The sequence below is a fragment of the Maniola jurtina genome, chromosome 6 (assembly GCF_905333055.1).
Source record: "Maniola jurtina chromosome 6, ilManJurt1.1, whole genome shotgun sequence".
Classification (NCBI taxonomy): Eukaryota; Metazoa; Arthropoda; class Insecta; order Lepidoptera; family Nymphalidae; genus Maniola; species Maniola jurtina.
In genome coordinates, this window is record NC_060034.1 from 15,116,087 (window position 1) to 15,143,378 (window position 27,292).

The 27,292-nt window shown below is 36.1% G+C and overlaps 1 protein-coding gene across 3 annotated transcripts; it reads right to left on the reverse strand.

Moving 5' to 3' along the window:
- Positions 1-1,610: 1,610 nt before the first annotated feature.
- LOC123866481 (organic cation transporter protein-like) lies at positions 1,611-26,180 on the reverse strand. 3 transcript variants are annotated; one of them, XM_045908077.1, is made up of 9 exons: positions 25,662-26,179; positions 24,477-24,579; positions 23,811-23,911; positions 21,691-21,842; positions 20,078-20,686; positions 19,484-19,665; positions 5,777-5,970; positions 2,928-2,930; positions 1,611-1,626 (listed from the first exon to the last, which is right to left on the reverse strand). In XM_045908077.1, the coding sequence occupies exons 1-7, from the start codon at positions 25,835-25,837 to the stop codon at positions 5,779-5,781; spliced, it is 1,515 nt and encodes a 504-aa protein (XP_045764033.1). In that variant the 5' UTR covers positions 25,838-26,179; the 3' UTR covers positions 1,611-1,626; positions 2,928-2,930; positions 5,777-5,778. The 3 variants fall into 3 exon arrangements, with proteins under 3 accessions (XP_045764033.1, XP_045764035.1, XP_045764032.1); XM_045908079.1 differs by lacking the exons at positions 1,611-1,626; positions 2,928-2,930; positions 5,777-5,970 and adding an exon at positions 11,810-12,001 and having other exon boundaries at positions 25,662-26,180; XM_045908076.1 differs by lacking the exons at positions 1,611-1,626; positions 2,928-2,930; positions 5,777-5,970 and adding an exon at positions 18,323-18,869 and having other exon boundaries at positions 25,662-26,180.
- Between the last annotated feature and the right edge of the window lie 1,112 nt (positions 26,181-27,292).

Here is a 27,292-nt window from a genome sequence, read left to right on the forward strand (position 1 = left end):
AGTATGAAAGTATTGATAACTACTTTGCTATAGAATAGAATAGAATAGAATAGATTTTTATTCAAATAAACTTTTACAAGTGCTTTTGAATCGTCAAATAATTTACCACTGCAACTAAAAACAGCATATACAAATGCAACTGTGGTAATTGGCTTAATTTAATGTATACTTGTTACAACTGTGCATTCTAGCCAATAGCGGGACAGTATCAGCCAATAAGAGGTGATTGCGATCATCAACTAGTATAGTTTATTTACTTATTAACAGGTATAAATTGATGTCTATACTTCATCATAGTCTAATACTTCATTGGCGCGACGTCGCGCGACGTGCCGCTCTCCCGCCCGCACGGCACGTGCCACACACACTAAATATTTACGCTCGATCTGCCCAAAATATTGAACGTAAGCTCCTTTCCTCAGCTATGCCTGTGTGAACTAAGACGAGCTTCATTTTCATAATTAATCAGTCATCATCAGTCATTTTCATAATTAGTCAGTTCCTCCCCTCCTTTCATTCCATATTACTTACTAAAACCGAATTGTTTTGAAATGACATCTTAATATCTTAATATTAACGTTTTATTCATTTCATTTAGATCAAAGCGCAGAAATATCAGATTGCACAATGAATAGGTAAACCTCTTCAAACTATTATAAATGAAAATGTTTAAATGTGCCTTTTACTTCCAAAGTAGGTGGCTTCAGTGCAATAAACTGTAGGCTTAGTATAAGATTTTACGTTTCACCAAACGGTGATAGCATTCTGGCATTGTTTTACAGCCTTTGTTTTAGCAGATAATATAAAGAATACCCGGCTGATTTTGTTGTTGGCTCTGTTCAGACCTAGGTGCGATTGAAACACTCGTAGCTTTAGTTTTAACTTTACGGAATTAATTATCACCATTACATAATAAACTGAACAATTCACAACCAAAGTATAATTGTAGGTACTTACCTACTAAGAATAAATGCTTTACAGCCAGCTCTCCAAGCGGAAACGTTACGTAATTAAAACCGTACTGATTTTTTGACTTTAAACCGAGGAAATTTAGGTCCATTTTGTTTGACGTTATTTTGTTTCAATCTCGAATTCTATCAACGTTGGGTGAGTTGTGAAATCTCATACTAAGCACACTGTAATTAGATTTCAAAGAACGTCAACTCAATCAGCTTATCAGAATTTGCTCTAACGTCTTTGATTTTATCAACTCAACTCCAACGCAAAGCATTTATAGGTATTTCTAAGATCTTTATACTGCAGGTAAGCTACGAGTAGGTTAATTAATTAAGCTTCACTTACGCCAATGTGGCCTCGTGGTATAAAAATATTGGTGAAGCGCATATTGATATTGCTTGGGTGGCGCCCATTGTACTCATCCTATTACCTGTGGGTTGATTCGCTAACTCAGTGATCAACACTGAATGATAGCCACCGAACATTGTTTGGTTCTACATTGCAACTTCACTAAGCGATATTAAAATATTTTTGTAGAACACCTTCAGTGGATTGAAAATAAAATATCAAGTGAGTTCGGTGGCTATCGTGCAGTGTTCATCACTATGTTAGCGAATCACCCTGGTGAGATCGCAGTCAAGGGCTAACTCAGCAAATAATTTTTTTTTTCTGTTTGACAGACCTAATTTACGGGCGTTTACGAAAAGTCATGTTTGTCTGTTTGTTGGAACTCTACCACTAATTTAAAAGAAGATCTAAGCTTGGTCGTTTGCCTGTCGATACAATGATTCTACATAAGTACATGTATTGAACTTAACAGTATGTATTAAAGAAGCCGAAAATTCATTATCTTTGTTACTGTTACTTTATTCACCGAAGAAGCCTGCAAGAAATTAATTACCTAGTTTTTGCAGTGTTGATTGCTTTTTAACGACTGTTTTAGGATAATAAATAGGTATCGTTAATAACATTTTAAGGAACATTAAATTAAGTCAACGTCTGCAAGATTGTATTTACAAAAACAGTGGAATCCGACTCGTTTGTTAGCGATGCAAATTGCCGTCGAGGCCAGAAGCGGCTAACTCCGTGCAATTATTACAATTTCTTGTAATATGCTAACTAGCTCCTCCCAGCACTCACTTTGCTGACAGGCGTGCCAACTTCTGTCCCCGATTGTGGTTTGCAAACAATTTGTCGACACTATAACACCTCTATGGTTGACACAATTTTAATGATAAAGTTGTTTCAGTTGGAGTAGGAAAGACCTTGAGTGGAGATCGCGTATAAGCAAGCGTACAAGCGTAATGTGGACCCTCCAGCACGATGGACTGACGATATAAAGCGGCTGGCGGGAAATGGCTGGATGACAAAGGCTGAGGACCGTGGCTCTCTTTAGGTGGTGATGCTCTTTAGGGAAGGCCTATGTCCAACAGTGGACGTCCACAGGCTGATGATATAATGTTGATGAATAATAAAATAGCGAGCAAACGAGCAGGTAGATCACCTGATGTTAAGTGATTACCGCCGCCTATGAACATTTGCAGCACCAGAGATACCGCCGCCGGTCTTTCAGGAATTCACGGGCGATCCGCCCCTTAAATAACCCCATGTTCTAATCCACGCTTTGACGACCTTATAACGCAGAGGGTTTGAGAAACGGCGCCAATCGCTTCTATCGTAAAGTAGTTGATGTTTTTAATTAAAAGAAAACTACCCCAAAGCGCATTTTCCCGCCATGTTGCTAAAACACACGGACGAGGCACATCTGAGGCGGAAGAGCCGGCCGGACACCGCGTGATACATCTGCGTTCCGACGTACCGGATACACCGCTCCCGCTCACAAACTCCACCCTCAGTTTTGAATTTGGGGTTTGCCCTTTTGGTTTTTAGTTCGCGAACTCTTATTTATATAAATATTTTCATGCATTACTGTATTTTCGTCTCCTATTCAGGAGATTGGGCCTTGGCACGCACTTTTTAAATGCTAATTTCTTAAATGGTGAAGAAAACCATCATGAGGAAACCTGCATGCCTGACAATTACTCATAATGTTCTCAAAAATGTGTAAAATCTACCAATGCTGCCACTTGATCAACTGATGTCTTGATTGATGATGTCTTGGTATGAGTGAGAAGCGCCCTCTTTCTTGCAACTGTGGCGACCGCCACAAAATGATCCTATGAGGATTTCTTTTTTCTTTTGAGGTACGGATTACAGACCCCTAAAAATCGATCAACTGTTACCAATTGCCTTCAAAGTTCAAGTCAAGTAGCAAGGGGTCGTATTCTTAACGCTGTATCATTATCGGGATCAATATCGCATACGATATTCGCGTCACGTATCGGGCAGAGATCAGACGCCGTGATTCCGCCCCGACGCCGCTTCCTTAGCGTTATTACTCCTCGAGGGAGCACTATATCCCCTCCCCAACCGATTTCAACACCAACTTCATTTGACTTCAATTTCAACTAGATTTTAAAATATAAAATTTTAATACTATTATAAATCAACTTCATTCAGTGACTTCGAAGTTAGTCACTATGGCCATCATACCTGCAACTTTATCCTCGAGGATTTTTATAAATTTATTTTCCGAGATAAGACTAAGTGGTGTGTGTGTGTGTATGTGTGTGACTATGTGTGTGTTGTGTGTCCCTAATAGGGTTGATGACTGCTAGCCCTATTACTACAAGTCAAATCAGCGACTTTTTATCAAACATCAAAACGCTCGCTTAGCAAGGGAGTTTGTATGTACTTAGATGTGACGTCATAAGCATTTTATGTAGGTAGATGAAGTACAAGTGTAAATTAAAAATTTATAACACCCCCGACAAGTGAAGGTTACAGTAATAACTAGAAAAGAGCTGATAACTTTTAAACGGCTGAACCGATTTTCTTGAATTATGGCTAAGAACAATTTCGATCAAGCCACCTTTCAAACAAAAAAAACTAAATTAAAATCGGTTCATTCGTTTAGGCACTACGATGCCACAGACAGATACACAGATACACAGATACACAGACACACAGATACACAGATACACACGTCAAACTTATAACACCCCTCTTTTTGGGTCGGGGGTTAAAAATTAATAATTTTAAATGGTTACCAAACTTAAAAATAACAGCGCGCGTGGATTTTACGAATTTTGGAATAGCCTCTATTTAATAATTCCTAAGAAGTAATTTATTTTTGACATAGGCTTCATCCCATTTCAGGGTTTAAGGTATTTCGAATTTCAGGCAAATTTCGGTTCTGGGGGTGAGGAAATAACAAATTACTAACATCTAAGCTTTTACATTTATAAGTTGCCTCTATAGATTCCAAGACCGCCAGAGTTACTTATTTTCTGAGAAACACAGGTCTGGCGGTCCTGAGATCTTGAGCCATTATTCGAGACGAATGTACAGAAAAAATGCCGTATAGGCGATACACACATCACGTGTTGCGGCCGTAGCTGATTACCGCGACGTGGCGCGAATCGAAGTGTCTGATCATAACGCCTCAACGAACAACGTGAACGTCGTTCAAAATATTACTTCGATATAATATTACTAGCCGGCTCACCCCGGGGTCATGAACAACCCACTGGCCACGGGTCTCCTCCCAGAATGAGAAGGATTAAGGTCATAGTCTACCACGCTGGCCAAGTGTGGATTGGCAGACTTCACACACGTTTGATAACATTATGGACAACTCTCAGGCATGCAATTTTCCTCCTGCATGGTTCTTCACGAATATCCAGCAATGCGCGGGACTTCAATAGTTAAATACATGGTATATCATATCTTTGAAGAGAGAAACTGCCGAGTTTCTTGCTGGTAGACACTTATGTCAATTTAAAGTTCTTGCAAAAGTTAAATTGAATGAAAGTATTTTGAATTTTGAATTTTGGATGTAAGCTAAAGTTTCAGAGCGGGAAGCTTGTTAAATTGAAGTTATTTAGTAGTTCAGTTCCAATTCCTAATTGGATTATTTTTCGTAATTAAATTAAACGTGCGGTCAAATAACACACCCCTGCTCGGGTCTCCGAGGGTCTCTTGTGGGACCGACCTCGGCTTAAGTGACATTTACAGAAAGAGGAGATTCCCACTCGGAATTTATTAAGGTTGCAGCAATGGGATTATTCAAGTGCCAAATAAATTATTTCACAAAATATATAAACTTTTGATTCTACTAGATTTTGTCCGCGAATTAGAATTTTTAAAAATCCTTTCTTAGCAAATGTAACGTTATAATAGATAGTTGCTTGCTAAATTGCACCCCGATCTGTCCGTAATTTGAGCTGTGCGTTGATAGAGCAGTCAATCAGTCAGTCACCTTTTCCTTTTATACATACGGATTGTTGGAATCAGGTAAAAAGAACTTTAGATGACAGTGGAGGTGAGAGCATAGTTGCGGCAGAGTGAGCTATGGTTGCGGTATCATATTTTAGAGTTCCGTAGCTATCAAGGAATAATTGATTTAAAAATTTATAAAAAAAACCCCCTGACTGCGGTTTGCACAGCATATTTTTCAGCTCTTACATTAAAGCGCGTAAAATCCGCCTTTTTGAATTTTATGTACCCAGTCACACCCGCTCCATCAAGAAAAATCTAATGACATATCATTTATCAAAATCGGTTGAGTAGTTACGCATGGACATAGGAATGGACATTTATAGATAGATAGGACATACATAGATAGGACATACAGGTCAAACCCATAACCTTCCTTTTGGGCTTCGCCGCAGTCGGTTAAAAAAAGAATCCTTATAGCATATTCGTTTCCATCTGAAAGACCCTTTTTCTCATGAACGCGATAAATCAATTTATTCACATTTAACTATCAAATCCCTCGTAACAGGTCCCAACTGCCTTGGAGGGTATCTTCGGTTTCCCCAGCGCCTCGGCCTGCAGCACGGTGTCGGGCAGCGCGTCGTCGGCGATGTCGGGCACGAGGAACGTGGACAGCCCCGCCACCAGCGCGGCCACGCCGAACACGAACGACGGCAGACCCGCCCAGTACACCGTCTGAAAGTTTCGCACAGAAAAATTAATTAGAAGTCTTCCTACCGCTACTAACCCTAAAATTGATGTGCGCCAACGGGATTCCAATATTGACATTTAATATCAAAATAATTACTGAAACTATTGAATAAATTTTAATTTATTTCCTTGTTTTTTGCATTGGCTAGCTTATTTACAGTACCCGACAGAAAAAAATACACATCGAAATATAGAAAGAAACATAATGCTGCGTTGGCGTCGTTGTATCACTGACTAATTTTACATGTACTAGGAACGTGTAGCCTAGTAGTGACATCGCATATTAATCGATTGCGATTGTTAAGCAACGTTGAGCCAAGTCAGTAACTGGATGAGTGACCGACTTTGGAGGTATGAATTTGCCCTTTTTGTTTCCACCGTGCTTCGACAAGCACCATAAGCCGTTGCTTCCAGTTTTTATAACTAACATATTCTATCTAATAATAAAGTTGTGAAACGTAAGAGTCAAAATCTCGTTCTCTTAGTGGAGTTGTATGCGGAAGGATTTGGGAACCCACCACACTATTATAATCCTAGGAGAACTCCTAGTACTTACTATGTGATTATAGAGAGGGGCCACTACCCTCAGTAATGAGGAATACGACTATATTTCAAAAAAGAAAGAAGATTATCTGTAAAAGAAATATTCTATTACCAGAAGTGGTGTTTGTGGGGCTAGTATGGCTCCTATACGACCAATAGAAGAGCATAACGCATGCATCGAGTTCCTAGTATAAGTCGGGAACAGCTCTGCGGTGTAAACATAAGTGATGTAGAAATAGAACAAGCACATCAGTTTCCCGGCCATGTAGAACAAGATTGAGAGCCATGGCAAATCTAAAAAAAAAATGTTTTAAATCAAAAATGTTACAATAAAACTTAAAGCCAGCCTCATCTCATTACTATTACAAATCATGCCCACATTAAATGGTACTAAAAATATAATACTGGCTGCATTTCCGCGCTGAACGTCCAGGCTGATGTTTTGCGTGAAAACTGAGCCACCCCTTCCGACACGATCAGACAATTAACCGCTGTTAAACGTGTCGTAAGAATTTCTTAGCACTAAGGCGCCACGGCAAACTAAATAAAATGTGACTCTCAATAAGAGATGCATGCTTACACCACTTATGAATCAGCTATTTCTGTTTCGCCTCCCAGTCTTGATGTTGCCCGATATGATGTGAATCCAATGTAAAAATGAAAATTAATATTATACCAAAAGTTTTTTTGCCAAAATAAGTTGAATCCAATAATCACAATAACGTCAGACGTGTGGATAAAATTTTAAATGCTTTATCATGCATCTACTTACTTGTAGGCAGAAACGGTTGTGAAATGCATAAAGCAGCACCCACGAAAAATGAGAGCATCAAAGGTATCTTCCTCTTGAAATAAATTAATATATAAGTAGTAATTAAACTTCCTGGTAAATCAGCCAATGCAACTAATATGTAGTTGAAATATTTATTTCCTTCTAATGATACTGCATTAATCATCAACCCAAAGTGTACAAAAGTAGAGGTTGTCCACCAAATCAAACATACAAAGAATCTCATTCTGAGTTTTTTAGACTTAAACGTTTCTTTCAAACATTCTGCATAAGTAACCTTTCTATCGATTTCATGTGATAAGTTTTCTAGAGAATTTTTATCAATGTCAAATTTATTCTTATTTGCTGCGTTTTCGAGAATAGTCAAAGCTTTTTCTTTTCTTCCTTTCGTCAGGAGCCATCGAGGACTTTCATCCAGGAAACACTTGTAAGTGAGAAATGAGAACGCAGGTATATAAATAGCTCGTAAAAACCATCTCCAATCAGGAGTTAACCAAGCTACAGTAGCTAAAGTAATTCCACCTATAATAATACCTAAACTGCCAAACATAAAGGCAAATATTTTATTTTTAGTTGATGTTATTTCTAATGCTGAAACAAATAAAATAATATATGAAAAGTTGTTTTAAATAACGTGCATAATTATTGTATGAGTACAAATTGTGCTCAATACTTACTCAAAACAAATAATGGTGAACAATTATCTCCTATTGCACCTTCGAGAAATTCCATCGCTATATAGAACCAGTACCATGGAGAAAAACTCCTCAAAATACCAAAGACTGCTCCTAAGACACCTGTAATTACCGCGATTGGTTTTCTTCCAAATCTGAAAATATTAAGAAAAACCATAACTGGAAGATAACTAAATAATGGTTTTATTGTTGAGATTAGTTTCTTTAAAAGAAATCGATTAAAGAGGATTTATCCTAAAACTCGTACAATAGCCCAATAGGGCACAGTTCAAAATATTAGCATGATAAACGAGATGTAGCCAAAATAATGGCCTAACAATAAACAGTAGGTACTTTATTTCTTACCGATCGGACATGGGTCCTGTAAGCAGTAATCCACACATATAGCCAATACTATGCATCGTACCAACAAGTGTTCTCTTCCATTCTTGACATGCTAGTTGAAACTGCAATCGATAGATTTAAAACAATAATATTCCTGAAATGCATTACGTATTTCAACACCTTATCATCATTTGCTTTAACAGCGAACGTGAAGAGACGTGCATGTTTGAGAGTTATCTATCAGCATGCATTGCATATGCAAGGTGTGTGAAGTCTGCCAATCTTGATCAACATAGTAGACTACTGTCTAAGCCCGTCTCGTTCTAAGAGGAGATCCATACTAAGCAGTAAGCTAGCGATAGACCTTGAGATGATTGATTCGAGAAATTATAGGCAACTAAGAAAAACAAAGAAATTCACTTACGTATGCAAAAAAACCATCAGGATTGTCATATATCCACTCTGAACACGTGAGTGTAGAATTAGATGCTTTACAGTAATTACCTTCAAAATCATCTTTGCATCTGAAAGATTTTAACATATCAATAGTCTGTTGTTTTTACAGAAATATTTTTATAATTAGTTACCAATCAGGTAAGGAAGTGGAATGAGATCTTTAAGATCAACTGGCTTTACTTTATGGCTAGTACAATTTAAAAATGAAGTATTTAGACGGCCACAATTGTTCTTTTGATGGTAAAAATATCCAGCTACAAGTTTTTATAACACAAATTATTGAGATTAAATTTTTAATACAAGTGTACCGTACCTATTATGCTTTCGGTAGTCGAAGTGCCTCCTAATTAATCAGCCCAGAACAAAATTAATCACTTCGACTCCACACAGTTTTGTATGTCTAAATTGTCTATCCCTTATCATTTGTAAATTAGTAAAATAATCATCCACATAAAATGGTAGATAACTTATTAAATAATAAATAAATAATAAATAGGCTTTATTGCTTACTTATTGCTAGTGACCAACATACATATGTTATAAGTAAATTAAATCTATAAAAATAAAAAAAAACTAACAATAGCAATAGGCCGCAAACTCAGCATGGCCGAGCATTGATGGCAATGCTCAGCGCTGGTTTTCAGTTTGCTCCAAAAAATATTGATTAATAAAATAAAAACGCACCGCGCCCGTTGCGTTCCCTGCTTATTGATCAATATTAAAATGAATACAGTACAACCCAAAAAAGAACCTAAAAAACCGTACAGTAGTAAAGAAAAATGAAAAGGAGAAAAAAGCACACACATACACATAACAAGCAAAAAAAAAAAAAACTAAACAAGATAAGATCTAAACAAGATGTCCCTTCCCAGCTAGGCCTAACGAATAATATTATTAATAACTTAAACAGTAGTATTATAGACAACAATAATAATAGTATGGTTCCAATTAATCAAGTATCTATGTATTACATAACTAAAATTATTTACATTATGCACTATTCTGGAGTTAATGACAATAAATCTAAATTGACGCCATACAAAGATATTTAAAACTTTAGCAAGGCATTTGATACTATCAATCTCAATCATTATAATAATTTGCATACTATGGGAAGGTCGAGGTCTTATTATCTCGCATATCTACCGCAAAGCTTGTTACGTGTTACATTTAGAAAGTCGATTAGATAACAGTATGAGATAATAATATCAAAAATGACAAGTTCTCAAAGGCATTACAATCTTATTATTCTGTCATCATAATATTAGCATTTTGTTTAGCTATTTAAGTAACCTTAATAATAAGAAGATCAATTAGTTCTCTATCTTTCCGTCAGTCCGTCCGTCTATCTGCTTCTTTAATTATACCTAATGAAACCTTGACGTTTAGCACAGATATAGCTGGATAGATACACTTTTTATCCCTGAAAATCATGGTTCCAATGGAATTATTAAAAACCTAAATTCATGTGGATGAAGTTGCGAGGATCAGCTAGATTTAAATAAAAGTTAAATTACCTGTAAGGCACTTCTTCTGCGGCAAACACAAAATTCACAGAGTACATTCCATTGAAGAACAATCCCACCATTAACAAAAGTACCCTTTCGATGTGGTATCGTTGAAAAATCCCGAACTTATCCAAAACATTGTCCAAGTCCACTTTCTTAGCATTAACGATATTTGTAGCATCCATTTCAATATCAATTTTTTTTTTTAATTTTACGACTGTTACAAATTGAAATGCATATATAATCAAAAATTTAAACCACAAATTGTCTCTCTTATTGATCAGATTTTTGTAAGTATATTGCCTGCTTAGCAAAATACTGGCTTAAAATCAAAATGCTAAAACACATCACATCAAGTCTTATTATTTGTACCTATAGCCTTAAATAAAATTATTAGATACACACAAATAGTAATATGTTTGGTAAGTAATTCAAATTATTTTATCTATTTAAGTCCGTCTTCTTGAATGGTAGTTAAGCACATTCAATAAAAAAGTGTAAATTAAAAATTTATAACACCCCCGACAAGTGCAGGTTACAGTAACTAGAAATGAGCTGATAACTTTCAAACGGCTGAACCAATTTTCTTGGATTATAGCTAAGAACACTCTCGATCAAGTCACCTTTCAAACAAAAAAAAAAAAAAAAATTAAATTGGTTCATTATTTTAGGAGCTACGATGCCACAGACAGATACACAGATACATACGTCAAACTTATAACACCCCTCTTTTCGGGTCGGGGGTTCACAAAATTGGCAAGAGCAACCGGAAAGAAAAGTTGTTCGTTAGTAACTGGATCATAAGTAACAACCTGCGTCGCAAGAATCTCGCGCACCTAGCTTGAATGGTAGGCAGACTATATAAAAATTTGAGAAAACGCTAAATATAAAGCTTATATAATTTAATCAGATAAGATCTCGAAAATGGTATATGTACCTATTTTGGTCTGTTGGTTCGTCATAATATGTTTGTATAATTTATCAACATAATGAATGTTGATATCGTGTTAGTCTCAGGTCATATGATGCAGTTTATCAGAATGTTATAATCTACTATTGGAAGTCTTTCTTGCAATCTGCATCTTTACCCAAACGGTCGCAGCTTCCTGCCACCATTTTCACATTGAAGTCTATTGTTTTCAAAAGCTGAGATGGTTTCAAAAAGGTCCAAACCTTGAACTCTATATTTTTCTTCTTCTTGTATTTAATTTCATAGTGTGCATAAAATTATCTTTATTTCGAGTAATTTAAAACTAGAAACTACTACTTTTTCTAGAAAGTAATATAATATGACAAACATAATCAAAACACAGCCCGAAGCTTATTATGATTTATATCATTAAAAATAAAAGCAACTACTGAGTTTCTCACTGGCTCTTCTCAGTAGAACCTGCTTTCCGAACCGGTGGCGAGTTTTGGTGGCACAAGCTGTTCTTCATGAAACAAATAGATTCAATTCTTTTCATAACATAAACAGAATTTAAACAAATACTTTGTATTTTTTCAGTTCAACTATCAAACCCCTCATTACAAGTCCCGACCGCCTTGGAGGGTATCTTCAGTTTCCCCAGCGCCTCGGCCTGGAGCACGGTGTCGGGCAGCGCGTCGTCGGCGATGTCGGGCACGAGGAACGTAGACAGCCCCGCCACCAGCGCGGCCACGCCGAACACGAACGACGGCAGACCCACCCAGTACACCGTCTGAAATTTTCATGCAGAAAATTTATATATTCAGACCTTGTCCAGTACACTCGCTCATATCAGTATTCGCTCATAATTAATTACAATTATTCTTTATTAGTATTACACCATACTGTATGAGTGTAAATTACGAAAGGAGATAATTACGAAAATCAGATAATGACCTCTTTACCAATTTTTCACGCTATTTGATATGATCTTAGGCATTGGATAGTCATCTTTTTACCCACATCCCTGCCTTTTTCAAAATCAATATCAAAATCATTTATACAAAGTAGGTACCTACTGTTGTACACCTTTTGAAAGTTAGAATTGTTGATGATATAGTGGTGATAATTAATTACGTAAACTTAAAACTAAAGCTACGAGGGTTGTATATGATAGTTCTGAAAAGACTGCAATATCATATCGAGTTAATTTAATTATAAATCCCTTCGGAGTCTTCAATTGATATAAGTTTAAAATAAATACCAGAAGTGGTGTTTGTGGTGCTACTATGGATCCCACGCGACCTATGGACGAGCACAACGCTTGCATTGAGCTCCTGGTGTATGTCGGGAACAGCTCTACAGTGTAAACGTAGGTAGAAATAGAACCAGCACATAAGCTTCCCCGCCAGGTAAAACAAGATTGACAGCCATGGCAAATCTAAAAAACAAATTAAAATATAAAAATAATAGAATGTAAGAAAATAGAAGAAAGAAATAGAAAAATAATAGAAGTGGACTAGGTAAACAACAGAATGACTAATATAACAAAACCACTAGGTACCCATACTATAAATGCAAAAGTGTATTATTGTTTGTTGGTTTGTCCTTAAATCACGCCACAATCCAATGCAGCAACAGATAGATGTGATGTTTGTTCGGATATTGATGAAGACCTGAAGAATGCTATGCTTCTTTTTGTCCTAGAAAATCAAAGAGTTAGTACGGGACCTTTAAAACCTGAATCCATGCGTACTAAGTCACAAGCATCAGCCAATAAATAATAATAATTGTATGCAAGCAGGTACTCACTTGTAGGCAAAAACGGTTGCGAAATACATAGAATAGCACCAGCGAAAAATGAGAGCATCAAAGGTGATTTTCTCTTAAAATTAATTAATATGTAAGTAACAATTAAACTTCCTGGTAAATCAACCAAAGCAACCAACATATAGTTTACATATTTGTTTCCTTGCAAGGAAACCGAATTAATCATCAACCCATAATTTACAAAAGTAGAGGTTGTCCACCAAATACAACATACGAAGAATCGTTTTCTTAGCTCTTTAGACTTGAACGTTACTTTTAACAGTTCTGCAAGGGGAACCTTTCCCTCATCTTCATATGATAAGTTTTCTAGAGTATTTTTATCAATTATCAATTTATTCTTCTTTGCTGCATTATCGAGGATTTTTATAGCTTTTTCTTTCCTTCCTATTGTCAAAAGCCACCTTGGACTTTCATCCAAGAAACACTTATAGGTAAGAAATATGAATCCAGGTATATAAAGGGCTCGTAAAAACCATCTCCAATCAGGAGTTAACCAAGCCAAGAACGCTACAGCTACTCCACCAAAGACAAATCCTATATTGCTTAACATATAGGCTAAAAGCTTATATCTTGCAGATGTTGTTTCTAATGCTGAAACAAATAAAAATGAAGACTTTGTTGAACAAAATGGACGTTGTTTTAAATTTCTTACAAAATCTTTCAAGCAAATATAGCTTACTCAATATAAATAATGGCGAACAATTATCTCCTATTGCACCTTCGAGAAATTCCATCACTATGTAGAACCAGTACCATGGAGAAAAACTTCTCAAGGTACCAAATACTGCTCCTAAAACACCTGTTAATACTGCAATAGGCTTTCTTCCAAACCTTAAGAAAAAGAAAATTATGAACAAATTATACATGAAGTAAAATAACTGATATCAAGATTTTCCTACAAAGCCATTAGAAAAATATTTCTTACCAATCCGACAAGGGTCCAATAAGCAGCAATCCACACATATATCCAATACTGTGCACCGTCCCAACAAGTGTTCTCTTCCATTCTTGACAAGCCAGTTGAAACTGTAAATGTAACTAAAAACTAAGTCTTGAAGTTTTAGTTTATCAAAATACAATTGTACTTCTTAACAGTAACGCCGCATCATCATTAAAAAAATGCAATCACATCGTGAAGTCAACGACCAAATATATAAAAGTTAGATTCAGTTACAAAATTAAAAAAGAATTTACTTACGTATGCAACAAAACTATCAGGATCATCGTACTCCCACTCTGAACACGTGCGTGTACAATTAGATGGATTACAAAAATCATCTTCAACGTCGTCTCTGCATCTAAAAAATTCAAAATATCTTCTTTTCTTACTCTCTCTTGCTAAGTACTTATTCATTGTCATATCATATGTTATTTTATTTCATTTCAACATAGGCAACTGATATTATTCCTATTACTTCATAGCATGAAAATCTTAAAACTTAAAATAATAAAATAAACTCGATAGAAAAAATTGAGAAAGGGCACACAGAGAGAGTGCTCATATATTCTCTTGACTCGATAAATATAGAAAGATTACTTGTTGACTTAAGCAAAAGTAAAAAACAAATAATATGAAAGATTCATATTGCTTACCTGTAAGACACTTCTTCTGCAGCAAACACATAATTCATAGAGTACATTCCATTAAAAAGCAATGATATAAAAATCAAAATTATTAATTCGATGTGGTATCGTTTGAAAACTCCAAACTGATCCAAAACGTTGTCTAAATCAACTTTCTTCACATTTACAACATGCATAGCATCCATTTCAATAGGCATTTCTTCATTTATTCATTCAGTATTTACATTAAAAATAGTTATAATACCAACACTTGATTAAGAAACTGGCCTTACTTATATCCAGTTTTTGCTTATGTTTGAGTTCATCAAAATTCATAAAAACACCTCAAATCTTATTTGTTGTTTAGCCTTAAAATATTTCTATCGCTGGCATAGACGATTTGTATTATATTATTTAGAGCAGATAATTCAAGTAAATAATTGTATATTTTTGCGTTTGCACTTGAGAACTAAGCCAGTGATCAGATAAACCGGTTGAAATGATAGCTTAGAAACTTAGGTTTATAAATAGCACCGCAAAAACCTTGCACGTTTAGTTTGAATCGTGAGAAGACTAAAAGTAAATAAATACAATAAAAAGAACATTTTTTTTATAAAACAGATAAGATCCAAGTATGTATTATTGACCTGTTGGCTCTTCATATTTACATTACATTTTTATCAAGATAATACCTAGTGATATCACACTCTCAGGTGCCTGAATGCATCTAAAATATCGTACACCTAATATTATTGTCAGTCTATAATATGCTAAGTACTTAATTACCTCTATTTTCTACTACTTATGTATCTATTCACTAAAACAGATAAGATCCAAGTATGTATTATTGACCTGTTGGCTCTTCATATTTACATTACATTTTTATCAAGATAATACCTAGTGATATCACACTCTCAGGTGCCTGAATGCATCTAAAATATCGTACACCTAATATTATTGTCAGTCTATAATATGCTAAGTACTTAATTACCTCTATTTTCTACTACTTATGTATCTATTCACTATTACTTATGTCCACGGTTGGACAACATGTCTTTGTTATTTTATACCTTTCCGATCATCAACGCTTATTATTTAGCCATTTTCCACCAGTAAAGTGCTGGAGGGTATCCCATCGCATACTACACGTATCTACATGTATGTGGTTGCTACTTTATTTCATAGGTTGCCCACTGCTTCTTAGCAGCTAATAGTTTCACCTGTATCAGTCTCCTTTTCTATTTTCGTTGAGTTTCCGGATGGAGCTAGTAATTTGGTAATAAGACGTAGGTATTAGTTTTTATTTTTGTTAGCAACTTAAGCATCTACAGATTATAATAATGTATTGTGTTTATTGAACCTACCTAGTCTGTGCTTTACAACCTATCTTTATTTAAACAATAAGGATAATTGCTTTTATGCAACGAAAGGTAATAAAATGTAAATTACCATCACAGCGATAAATAAGTAATTTAGGTGATTGCATATTTTTAGACACTGCAGTATTTTGAATCACCAACAGTTTATGCCGAGTTAAAATAAATTAGCTAGCTGATACCCGGGACTTCGTCCACGCAGATTAAGGATTCAGAGCGGTTACGTTTTGTGAAAATACGGATATAAAACTCGTACCAAACTCGAATATTGCTTATGCTAAGTGCATAAGCAATATTCGAGTTTGATCTCTGATCTCTGATCCAAATCCAACCTACTCAGTGGACATCTTTGACATATCTACGTCATAGTACGTCCGATTTGAATCCGAAGCACATCCGAGATATTCTCACGGATGACGGAGAGAACTCGGATGACGGAAGTCGGAGCTTAGTGCGTAAGCTACCATACAAATAGTTCTATGACTACTTCGGAACGTACTTTGACGGATTCGGATCGGATGTAGTGCGTAATCACCCTTAAACTCCCGTGAAAATTCTTTGATTAGGTATCCAGAACTATAAAAAGACTGTGTCACTATTTAGGTCTTTGCATTCGTGCAAAAAATCACGTGGATCCGTAGCTCCGTTGCGGCGTGATTGAAGGACAAACCAATAAACAAACAGAGTTTTGTATTTTAATGGGTACTGGGTAGTGATGTTCGTTTGACTTATTCGATTTTCCTGTAATATTTTGGTAAGCACAATAACGATTTCGAACGATTTAAACCCAAATCCCCGTGTGGTAGATGCGATGCGGCGCAGATTAATATTGCAAGCAGACCCGCAGGTGCAAACGGGGCCAAATTGAAAATAGCTTACGATAGCTTAATCGTGTTCAGACCCTGCGACATGGAAACGAAGCGAGAAAATTTTCTTTTTCTGTCTAACGCTTGTCTTGATTCGACCCAAGTCTCAACGGCTAATATATTATATACTTTTTATTGAAAATATTACAATGAAACTCAAAGCTTGCCTTATCTAATTGCTGTAGGTACAAATCATGCGCCATCCTCGTGAAATGGTGCCAAGAATACTGATTAAATACTGAATATCCGCGCTGAACAGCCAGGCTGGTCAGTAAGGAGACAACGTGTGAAGGATGAATAATCCAGGCAACAGGCAAACGAAGCCTGACCGGAGAGCCCCATTCTAGATGCTTTGCGTATCGCAGTACGGCAGTATGGCTACTACTGGCTATTATTGTTGCTTGTACTCCAGTGGTATACCTCCCTACTGTTCCAGTGGTATGCTGTGTTTCTCTGGCGTAATGAGCCTTTAGTCGTGCTCGTGTCGTGAGGTAAAAATGGAGTTTGGCGCGCAACCATGTCGCAATTACACATCCGCAGCGAGCGGTGAAGATGTGCCAACTGTGGCAAACAATATATCGACTTGTGTTCGAACATTATAGTGTAAGGACTTACACATTACTTGCTATTCCTTGAAAAACTGCTGTCGCCTGATGTCTTGCAGGCTCGACCGTAACAATACGAAGATCTACCTCCGAGCGGGTGTCATTCTCGGGGCCCAGCTGGTCCGACCATTGTACGGTCAAAGGCCGTATGTCGATTAGCATCTTAATGATCATATTCGCGTGGTACGCATGTACATGCGTTAGGTGTGTGGCGTGGTTATAGAAAAAGGTCATAAGTGCGAAAGGTTTTTGATGCAATAGCTTCACGGGATTACCCATGCGCATCAATTTAGGTTTTTAAAATCTCGAGGAAACTCTAATTTTCCAGTGAAAAAATAGCCCATGTCACTCTTCAGGTCTTCAAACTGTAACATGCAAAAAATCACGCCGATTCGTTACTCCGTTGCGGTGTAATTGAAGGACAAACCAATAAACCAATAGACAAAGACAGTACTTTCGCATTTATAATATATATAATATGGGTAGTGATAACTTCTTTTTAACACGGAATACAGACTTTATGAAAATTTTTAGGTAGGTACTATCTCGTAGCTCTTGTGATTCCACCGACCTCCTTAAATCCTGAAGATGCGCAATAACTCTCATCATCATCTCAACCCATCGATTGCCAACCCCGAATTTTATAATGAGGAGAGTTTAGGCCATAGTTACTACACTGGCAAAGTGCAGATTGGCTTGACTACTTATATGTAAAGTGCATCCTAAGTTTTCGCGTAAACTTTCTTAAGACCAGCAATTTCAAATTACTTCATGAGAAATAAATAAAATACAACTGATTCATAACTTGATTTATTTTTATCAATAAATAACAATCAAGTTCATAATATAATGCCTTTATTCAAGGCATTCGTTCAAATCGTCTATGAAATAATATAATGTAGATACCTCTGGTTCGAAAAATAGGCTCTCTCGATAAGTTGTTCCTACTACTTGGTTGGTAAATAGGTACATTTCATACAAATTGTAAGAAAAATGAGATTAATGTATGAACTTAGTGTATCGTATCATTGTTTTGGTGGACGGAAGTAACAGATATCTACATATTATAAATATATTTTAAAAAAAATCTTTTAAAATGTAGCCTCAAATTAAACAACACTATCGCATATCCTATCACAATCAATACCTACCTACCACAACTGGTGTAGGCATACTAAATATATTTAAATAAAATATTTTCTAAATCCATGACAGCATTTTTTTTACATTTGAGTATCAAACCCCTCATTATAAGTCCCGACTGCCTTGGAGGGTATCTTCGGTTTCCCTAACGCCTCGGCCTGGTGCACGGTGTCGGGCAGCGCGTCGTCGGCGATGTCGGGCACGAGGAACGTGGACAGCCCCGCCACCAGCGCGGCCACGCCGAACACGAACGACGGCAGACCGGGGTAGTATACCGTCTGAAAGTCCCCATAAATAATCTATTGATATCTATTGCTGAACATAGGTCTCTTGTAGGAATTTCCACACGCCATGGTTTTGCCTAAATCCAGCGGTTCTCTGCGACTCGTTTGATGTCGTCTGTCCGCCTAGGGGATCTATCTCCACTTTGATTCGAACGTCGTTGGGCTATGGTCTGTTACTCTGATTCTCCTATGTTCTCCATAATATAAATAAAATCAGTACAAAAGAGATTTTTGAAGTAAAACTAAGCGGAAATCCAAAGTAGGTACTTAACTCAGGTTGATTTTTTAAGGGAAGTAACGTATTCCTTCCACCCCTATGAAAATTGGCCGCCAAACAGAACAGCTGCTTTGGTGATTTCTCACTGGGAAACGCAGCGTTGGCATACCCTTCCAATATGTGGACAGATGAGATCAAACGTAACTATACACCTATGGCTAGCAGTAGACGCCTATTAGTTGACAACAACGACAAACCCGGGGTCGGACAGCTAGTTTTCTAGTACAAACTTGAATAAATATTTTAAGATAGATGCAAATGAAAGGGTATCTATAAGAAAGTCTTTTGCTTTTTCATCAACCAAGCAAAACTATTACATAGCCAGTATTACCAGTAAAGGTGTCTGTGGTGCGACGATGGATCCGATGCGGCCGAGTGAGGAGCACAGCGCGTGCATCGAGTTCCTGGTATACGTCGGGAACAGCTCCAAGGTGTAGAGGTACGTGATGGAGAAGTAGAACGAGCACATCAGCTTTCCCGCCATATACACCGTCAAAGAGAGCCATGGTAAATCTGAAATCCGAAAAAATATGGAAAACTAGTTGTAGTCCTCGATTATAAAATAGAAACAGGAAGATTTTAATTTAAATTAATTTTTACGCGGGCTTCTGAACCGTCAAAAGAATCTACTACTGGTTCGGAATACCATTCCTTCCAAGAAGAATATCTAAGCTCACAAGAATTTAGGGTTTTTATCTCTTCTCCATCAAGTATAATACTACTATAATAAGTGGATCCATAACCAAATATACTTAATATAAACTTTAAAATATAAAAAAAATACTATTATATTAAAATTATACTATTAATTATTATAATTATTATTTACTATTATATTAAATTTACTATTTTATTTTATTTACTTTTACTTAATATTATTTGGAGAAAAAAATAAGTACTTCATATACTAATGAAAAGAACTTACTCGATGGTAGAAAGGGTTGTGACATGCACAAAACAGCACCAGCGAAAAACGAGAGCATCAAAGGAACTTTTCTTTTAAAGTGAATCAGTATATAAGTAACAGCTACGGTAGCTGGAAGGTCCACCAGGATCGTTAACGCAAAGTTCACATACTTGTTCCCTTGCAAGGATACCGAATTGATCATCAGCCCATAGTTCACAAACGTAGACGTCGTCCACCAAATCAGGCACACAAAGAATCGTTTCCTCAGCGTCTTCGACTTGAAAGTATCTTTCAACAATACTGAAAACTTCACGTTTTCTCTCACTTCACATGTTAAGTTGTCTAAAGAGTTCTTCTCAATAGTAATCTTGTTCTTCTTTGCTGCATCTTGAAGTATTTTTACTGCTTCATCTTTCTTTCCTTTAGTTAGCAACCACCTTGGACTCTCATCTAGCAGATACTTGTAAAAGAAGAATAAGAATGCCGGTGTGTAAATCGCTCTGAGGAACCATCTCCAATCAGGTGTCAGCCAAGCTGCAAACGCCCCAGCAACGCCTCCGAAGCCAAAGCCGAAACTGCTTATCATAAGGTACACCAGTTTCTTTTTTGTAGATACTATTTCTAATGCTGTAATGCAATGAAAAAACTTTTAAGAATTGTGGTGAAAGGCACAAAGCACGATGATGATTCTTAGGGCGCCGTTTCTCAAAAGGAAAAAGGAACCCTTATAGTATTACTTCGTTGTGCGTCTGTCTGTCGAGGGAATCAACTCTTTTTCCAACTGCCAAATTTTATGGTTCCAAATGGTAGATAGAGAAAGTAAAGAAACAAATACAGGAAAAATCCCAAAAAAGTAAAGGAAAAATCCGAAATCCGTTTTATTATTTACCGTTTTATATTTTATTATTTATTTGGTTATATGACAAAAAAATTAAAATCACATAAAATGGCGTTGTATGGAACCCTCCATGAGCGAGTCCGACTCACACTTGAACGGTTTTTTTAGATTTATAAACTACCACTTGGCTAAAAACAGACTTGCTGGCAAGTGACGATGCGACCTAAGAGGGAGCGCGCTTGCCTTGAAGATGGTCATTCAGTCTTGACTTGAAGGTAACTATATTAATTAGAGGAAACAAGTGCGAGACAGGCTCGCGCACTGAGAGTTCCGTTTTTCCAACATTTCGCACGATAAATCAAAAACTATTATACATAAAAAAAAAAAACAGGCGAAGCCCTTTTTTAAGATACCACACTTGGTATAGTTATCTAACTTTTAAAATTGAAATACATTTTAATTTTTTTTTAATAATGTAACCACAAATTTATTCCTGTACTTGTGCTATAATACCTACCTACCTGCCAAATTTCATGATTCTAGATCAACGGGAAGTACCCTATAGGTTTTCTTGACAGACACAACGGACGGACAGACAGACAAACAGATTCCGTTTTTCTTTTTGAGGTACGGAACCCTGAAAACAGGTGCTGCGCCGGAATGGTGTTTCCTAGTGATTCGAATTAGAAACAAGGAGGCAAATCGGTTCATGCGTGCCCGTGGAATTTCATCTACGTACGTGTGCAGACCGAGAGAAGAGATGATAGATTTTGTAAATAACTAGTTCACTCACTCAATACATACATCGGCGAACAAGTATCTCCTATTGCAGCCTCCAGGAACTCCATCGCTATGTAGAACCAGTACCACGTGGAGAAACTCCTCAATGTTCCAAACACGGCTCCCAACACTCCTGTTATGACTATCGCTGTCTTTCTTCCCACCCTACAAAAAAGTGAAATAAATTATTGAATTGGGAATCTAACTCCACGAACACGTTGATGAAACGCGTTTCATTGGCTGGGCAGCGCATCCGTAATATGCGTGAGCGAGACAGAATAAAAAGAAAATTGAACAGGCAGGAATTAAAAGCGTTTAAAAGCTTCCTTTCTACCTAATGTTCTAAGACACCTCTAATGGTTCTTTTCTCATGTTTTATTTATATTACTACACATATCTATGATTTTACTACATATAATATTACTCTAACTTTAATTTTTTGCTCTAATACCTACCTATTGTTTTCATAATAATAACATTTTTCATACAAGATTTGCTTTATACATTGCATTGTAGTATTATCATACAACAACGAAATTACTACATGACTAAAACAAAACAGTTTGAGCCCCAAGGCACAATAAACTTTGAAACGTTATGTCGTATGTTAAGCTCAAATGTAACTTAGGGACTAATGCTAACCACTTTAATATTCTCTGTACAAAAATTACCTTTACCTACGGTAGTTTTATGTTCCTAGGCTGTTTTTGTACTTATTACAGCTTTTGAACTTCAATTTTGCTTAATTTTTTAATTATGAAAATCATCAATATTTAATATTATAAATGAAAAAGTGTGTGTGTTTGTTGAGTCGTAACGGAGAAAACGGGTTGACTTGATCTTTTGCATGGGTATACACCGGGAGATTGACATAGGCTACCTACTTATTATCCCGGAAAATCAAAGAGTTCCCACGGGATTTCAAAAACCTAAATCCACGCGGGCGAAGTCGCGGACATCAGCTAGTCTAAATATAAATGTAAGTATGACAGCTAAGCTCACGTGTTTGTCGGAGAGTGCCCGTCTAGTTCTGAACTCCTCTTGGGTCCTTTTTCAACGGGCTTTTGCTTGCGAGGCGGCGCCCAAGACAGAAATTGAAATGAAATTGAAAAAAGCCCCGGACATGATCGAAACTAATCGGGTAGATATACTCTAACAGATGAGTGGGTTTATGTACCGATTGTTTAAATACGCTAAAAATCATCTAAATCACAAGGCTATTTAGATAAGTAGGTATACACTTTACCATGTACCATTGAATTAAATATACAAAACTGCTATTCTGAACAACAAATATACAATACATCACGTAGGTATTAAATTGTTAACATCACTCGGCATCATGTTGTAAGCAAAAACGAGTTGCAGCTGTCTTGCAGCCTGCAAAAAATTCTGTTTTGTATGAACACGTCTAGTGCTATATAACTACATAACAAAGAGATCGTTAACAATTATATACATACTTATTTAGCCTATCTATTACATAAGCAGTACTATGTAGCTACTGATCTTATGAACTTAACTAAAGAAAATATAACGAATGGGTAGATGGTTGTTTAGTTCACGTTAACACGTTTTGAACATAAATAACCAATAAAATGTATCCAGTAAATGATCTTCACAGACCACGTTTACAAAATCATGGTGATGGTTTATCAATTTTCTCTACAATAATTCATACTGTCCATATTTATAATTACATTATCCACACTAACATTATAATAAATCCAAAACTGTATCTGACTGTTATCTTTTGATATCTTAGCCGCTGCACCACAGCAGTACAATCATTTTTATAAGTGCGAAAATTAATTTTCCGTAAAAACCTATGCCTATTAGGTAATCTTGATCATAATTCCTGGTTAAATTAATGTAGCAGAATATTAACTGAAAAATTAAGTATGTACTAGCTCGAAAAATCGTCTGTAAAAATATATAACTGTGAAGAAAAAAATAATTTCACCAAATAAAAATTCTATCGCCAATCTAAACACAAATATACAACGAGTAGGTATATTGTCACGCTTTTTATGATAACGAAAAATAGTGATGGCAATTTTAAAACCAATAGCTCTGGCAAATCTGTTCACAGGCATCAGTCTATATATAAAATAAATTAACTCATACTCTTACCGGTCGGACATGGGTCCCACGAGCAGTAAACCGCACATGTAGCCGAAACTGTGCACCGTTCCGACCAAGGTCCTCTTCCATTCATGGCACGCCAACTCAAACTGCAAAAAGGTTTTTTTTTATTGCGGGATAGGCCTGTGCTTGACGACAATCATGCCAGAAAAATCAATGATAAAGTCCACGTTGAAGCGTGCTTACCTATGCTTATTCACTCTAGCCAAGAAGGTTCTTCAAATTATAGTGTTATTACTTGATGCCCGCCACTTCGTTCCCATGGATAAGGTTTTTTAAACCCCGTGGGAACTCATTGATTTTCCGGGACAAAAAGTAGCCCATGTGTCAATCCAGAGAATAGTCTATCTCCATTCCAAATTTCAACCAAATCCGTCTAGTAGTTTTTGCGCGAAAGAGTTACATACACGTTTACATACATACAAACTTTCGCGTTTATAATATTAAGTAGGATACAACGATACAAAGACCTTAGCAATTCGCATCAGAAACGTCGAGCAAAACGTTATGGGCCCAGAATTACTATAGTAATTTACAACTAGTAAGAATGATAAAGTACCTACTAATATCATGACCCATCTATTGACCAACGAATAAGAACCCCGGCACGGGCGTTACAATAGACACTGAATAGGTACATCAATAGTTCCTTACATAGGCGACAAAACTATTAGGCTCGTCATACACCCATTCCGAACAATAATGCGTGGAGTTGGACGCGCTGCAGAATGCCGCATCCTTCATGTCGTCTTTGCATCTGAAATAACAGAAAACAAAAACTATACGGTCTAGAAACTTAAGATTTTTCATTGGTTTTCTCTATAACGTAGACTGCTATTTTCAGAAACCCATCCAAGAGATGTTAATGTAAGTAGGCCAGTTTTCATAATCTCTAATGATTTTTACTTAGGTATTATTTACCTACTTTTTAATTTAGGTACAAGATTTGATCTAAAGACCATGGTGTCGATTATGGCGAAAAGAAAAAAATTAAAAGACTACAATGGGATTAGTCAACCACGAACAGACAACGGAACCTATTTACAAGGCCTTGTAATAATGAGATGCAATTGAAATTTTATGTTAACCTTACATAAATAAATAAAATGAATAAATAAACCTTAAGATTAATTTGCAATATTCAATAATTATTATGCTATAATTGTGGTATCGATTTCATGGTTAAACGACGCTGAACGCACGCAAAAACAACAAACCAGTTTTTTGATACTTTCAGATTTAAAAACCTTATTAAAGACGGTATATTAATGTGCCTGCTGCAAAATGATCAATGTCTTCAAGAAACCGAGGTTCAGATTATTATTTTCTACACGACTACAGCAAAGCCAAAAGGAAGGCTTATGATTTTTGCAGTCTGTGTATGTATATAGGTTTGTTATGTGTGTTCCACCGTAGCGCCTAAACTACTGAGCCAATTTTGATGAATACGATATCAATCGATTTGTTATTATGGTCCGGGTGATATTGGCTACAATACGCAAAAAATCGACCTGACGGATGTTACATCCAAAAAAGGGAGGTCTCCAAATTTTTTTTGCTATTATATCGAAGTAAGATATCAAATGAAAGAGGAAAAATCAATATACGTGACAGAAAAACAATTTTACTATATCTATCGCATCGCAACCTATCGGCAGTTCGCGGATAGTGCTTAGTCGGGTTTAACTTTATCTTGTTTCCTTTTAAGGTACTGAACCCTAAAAACTGGAAAATGCTTCAGGGATTCATTACAATAAAATAAATACCACTATGCCACAGAGAAAAACATAAACGTTGTAGTTGTTAAACTAATTTCATCTTGTTGCTTTATTAAAATACCTGTAAGACACTTTTTCTGCAGCAAATACGTAATTAGTACAGTACATTGTATTGGTGGCGAATGCAAAGAACGCCAACATAATTATTTCCACATGGTATCGCTTGAAAATACCGTACTTATCCAAAACTTCGTCCAAATCCACTTTTTTGTCACAAACAGCTTTTATAGCACTCATTTTGTTAACTTATAAATTCAAATTATAAAAAAAAATTACACTTAAATTTTTGACATTATTTAATTTAGTATCACACCAATTACAGTAATTTACACAACACACAACATTTAAACATTTGTAACGGCAATTATTTTAAATTGATATTATATTTTAATTTTTATTTACTAGCACAGTTTCTAAGTAAATAGTTATTGTGCAAAAATAATATAGTTTTTATTTTAATTTTATTTTACTCAACATTATTACAGATTTGTTTTGTTTCCGATAACTGATACGTCTTAACTAGATAGGTATGTAATGCACTTTGAATGTTCAAAGCGAGGAAGGAATTTGGCTCCAATCAGTTGAAGGTAACCAAGTTACAATGAGACGGCTCGAGCATGAAACGAACTCATATAAAAACTATTAGTGGACTGTAGAGCCATCTAATGTTGTTCAGTTAGCTGTGTAACATTTAAATTAAATGTTTGAGGTATAATTATATTATGTAGATTTACTATTCTACAACTAGACAAGGAAAGGAAGAGCTACCTACCTATAAAAATAATAGTTACTACATATAAGGTAACGGTATTTAAAAGAGGTGATAACCTAGTGGTTAAAATGTTCGCCCTTCTATTCGGAGGGAACCTCTAAGTTTTTGGAGCTATGCGCAGTTTGGTTTGACGGTGAAGTAAAGCATCGTCTGAGAGTTCTCCATAGACCATAATGTTTTCAAAGGTGTATGAAGTCTGCCAATCCTCTCTTGTCCAGCTTGGTAGAGTATGGCCTAAGCCTTTCTCATTCTGAGACAAGATAAAGTTGAAAACTAAAACCCGACTGCGATCGTCTTAATGAACGCTGAAATGTTATAGTAAAAATGTTTTTCTGTCGCTTGATATATTTTAATGTTGCAGTACATTTATATTTTTAACCGACTTCCAAAAAAGGAGGAGGTTCTCAATTCGTCAGGATCTTTTTTTTTTTTTTTTTATTTTTTTTTTTATTTTTTATGTATGTTCCCCGATTACTCAAAGACCCCTGGACCGATTTGGAAAATTTTTTTTTTGTTTGAAAGGGTATACTGTGCAGGTGGTCCCATATTTTGGTGAAGATCTGATGAATATCTTCGGAGATGGAGAACAGAACTCCTCAATGGATAGGAGCAAATTGCTCGCGATCAGTGTAATAGCTTAGTAAACAGTAGGGTTTTAACTGGGCACAGCATATTATAGTACAGTAGGGCCACTAAAAATTGTGAAATAAAAAATTTTCAAAAGAAAAATAAAACCGACTTCAAAAATGACAAACACTAAAAAGTAAAAAATAACTTTTGTTTAGCTACACGTGTAATGCACCTAGGTATGAAGTCGGGCGAGCTTCACTCTTGGATTTCTAATTTTGTTTTAATATGCTCGCTCGACTTCATACCTAGGTGCATTACACGTGTAGCTAAACAAAAGTTATTTTTTACTT

Excerpts from the sequence above, each read along its gene's own strand:
- LOC123866481 (XM_045908076.1), bottom strand. The coding sequence starts at position 25,837 with ATGAGTGCTATAAAAGCTGTTTGTGACAAAAAAGTGGATTTGGACGAA. Across the intron at positions 21,843-23,810 it reads GTGGGACCCATGTCCGACCG|GGTGGGAAGAAAGACAGCGA; the intron begins GTAAGAGTATGA and ends ACTTTTTTGTAG. Across the intron at positions 20,687-21,690 it reads TTCGCCGATGTATGTATTGA|CATTAGAAATAGTATCTACA; the intron begins GTGAGTGAACTA and ends ATTGCATTACAG.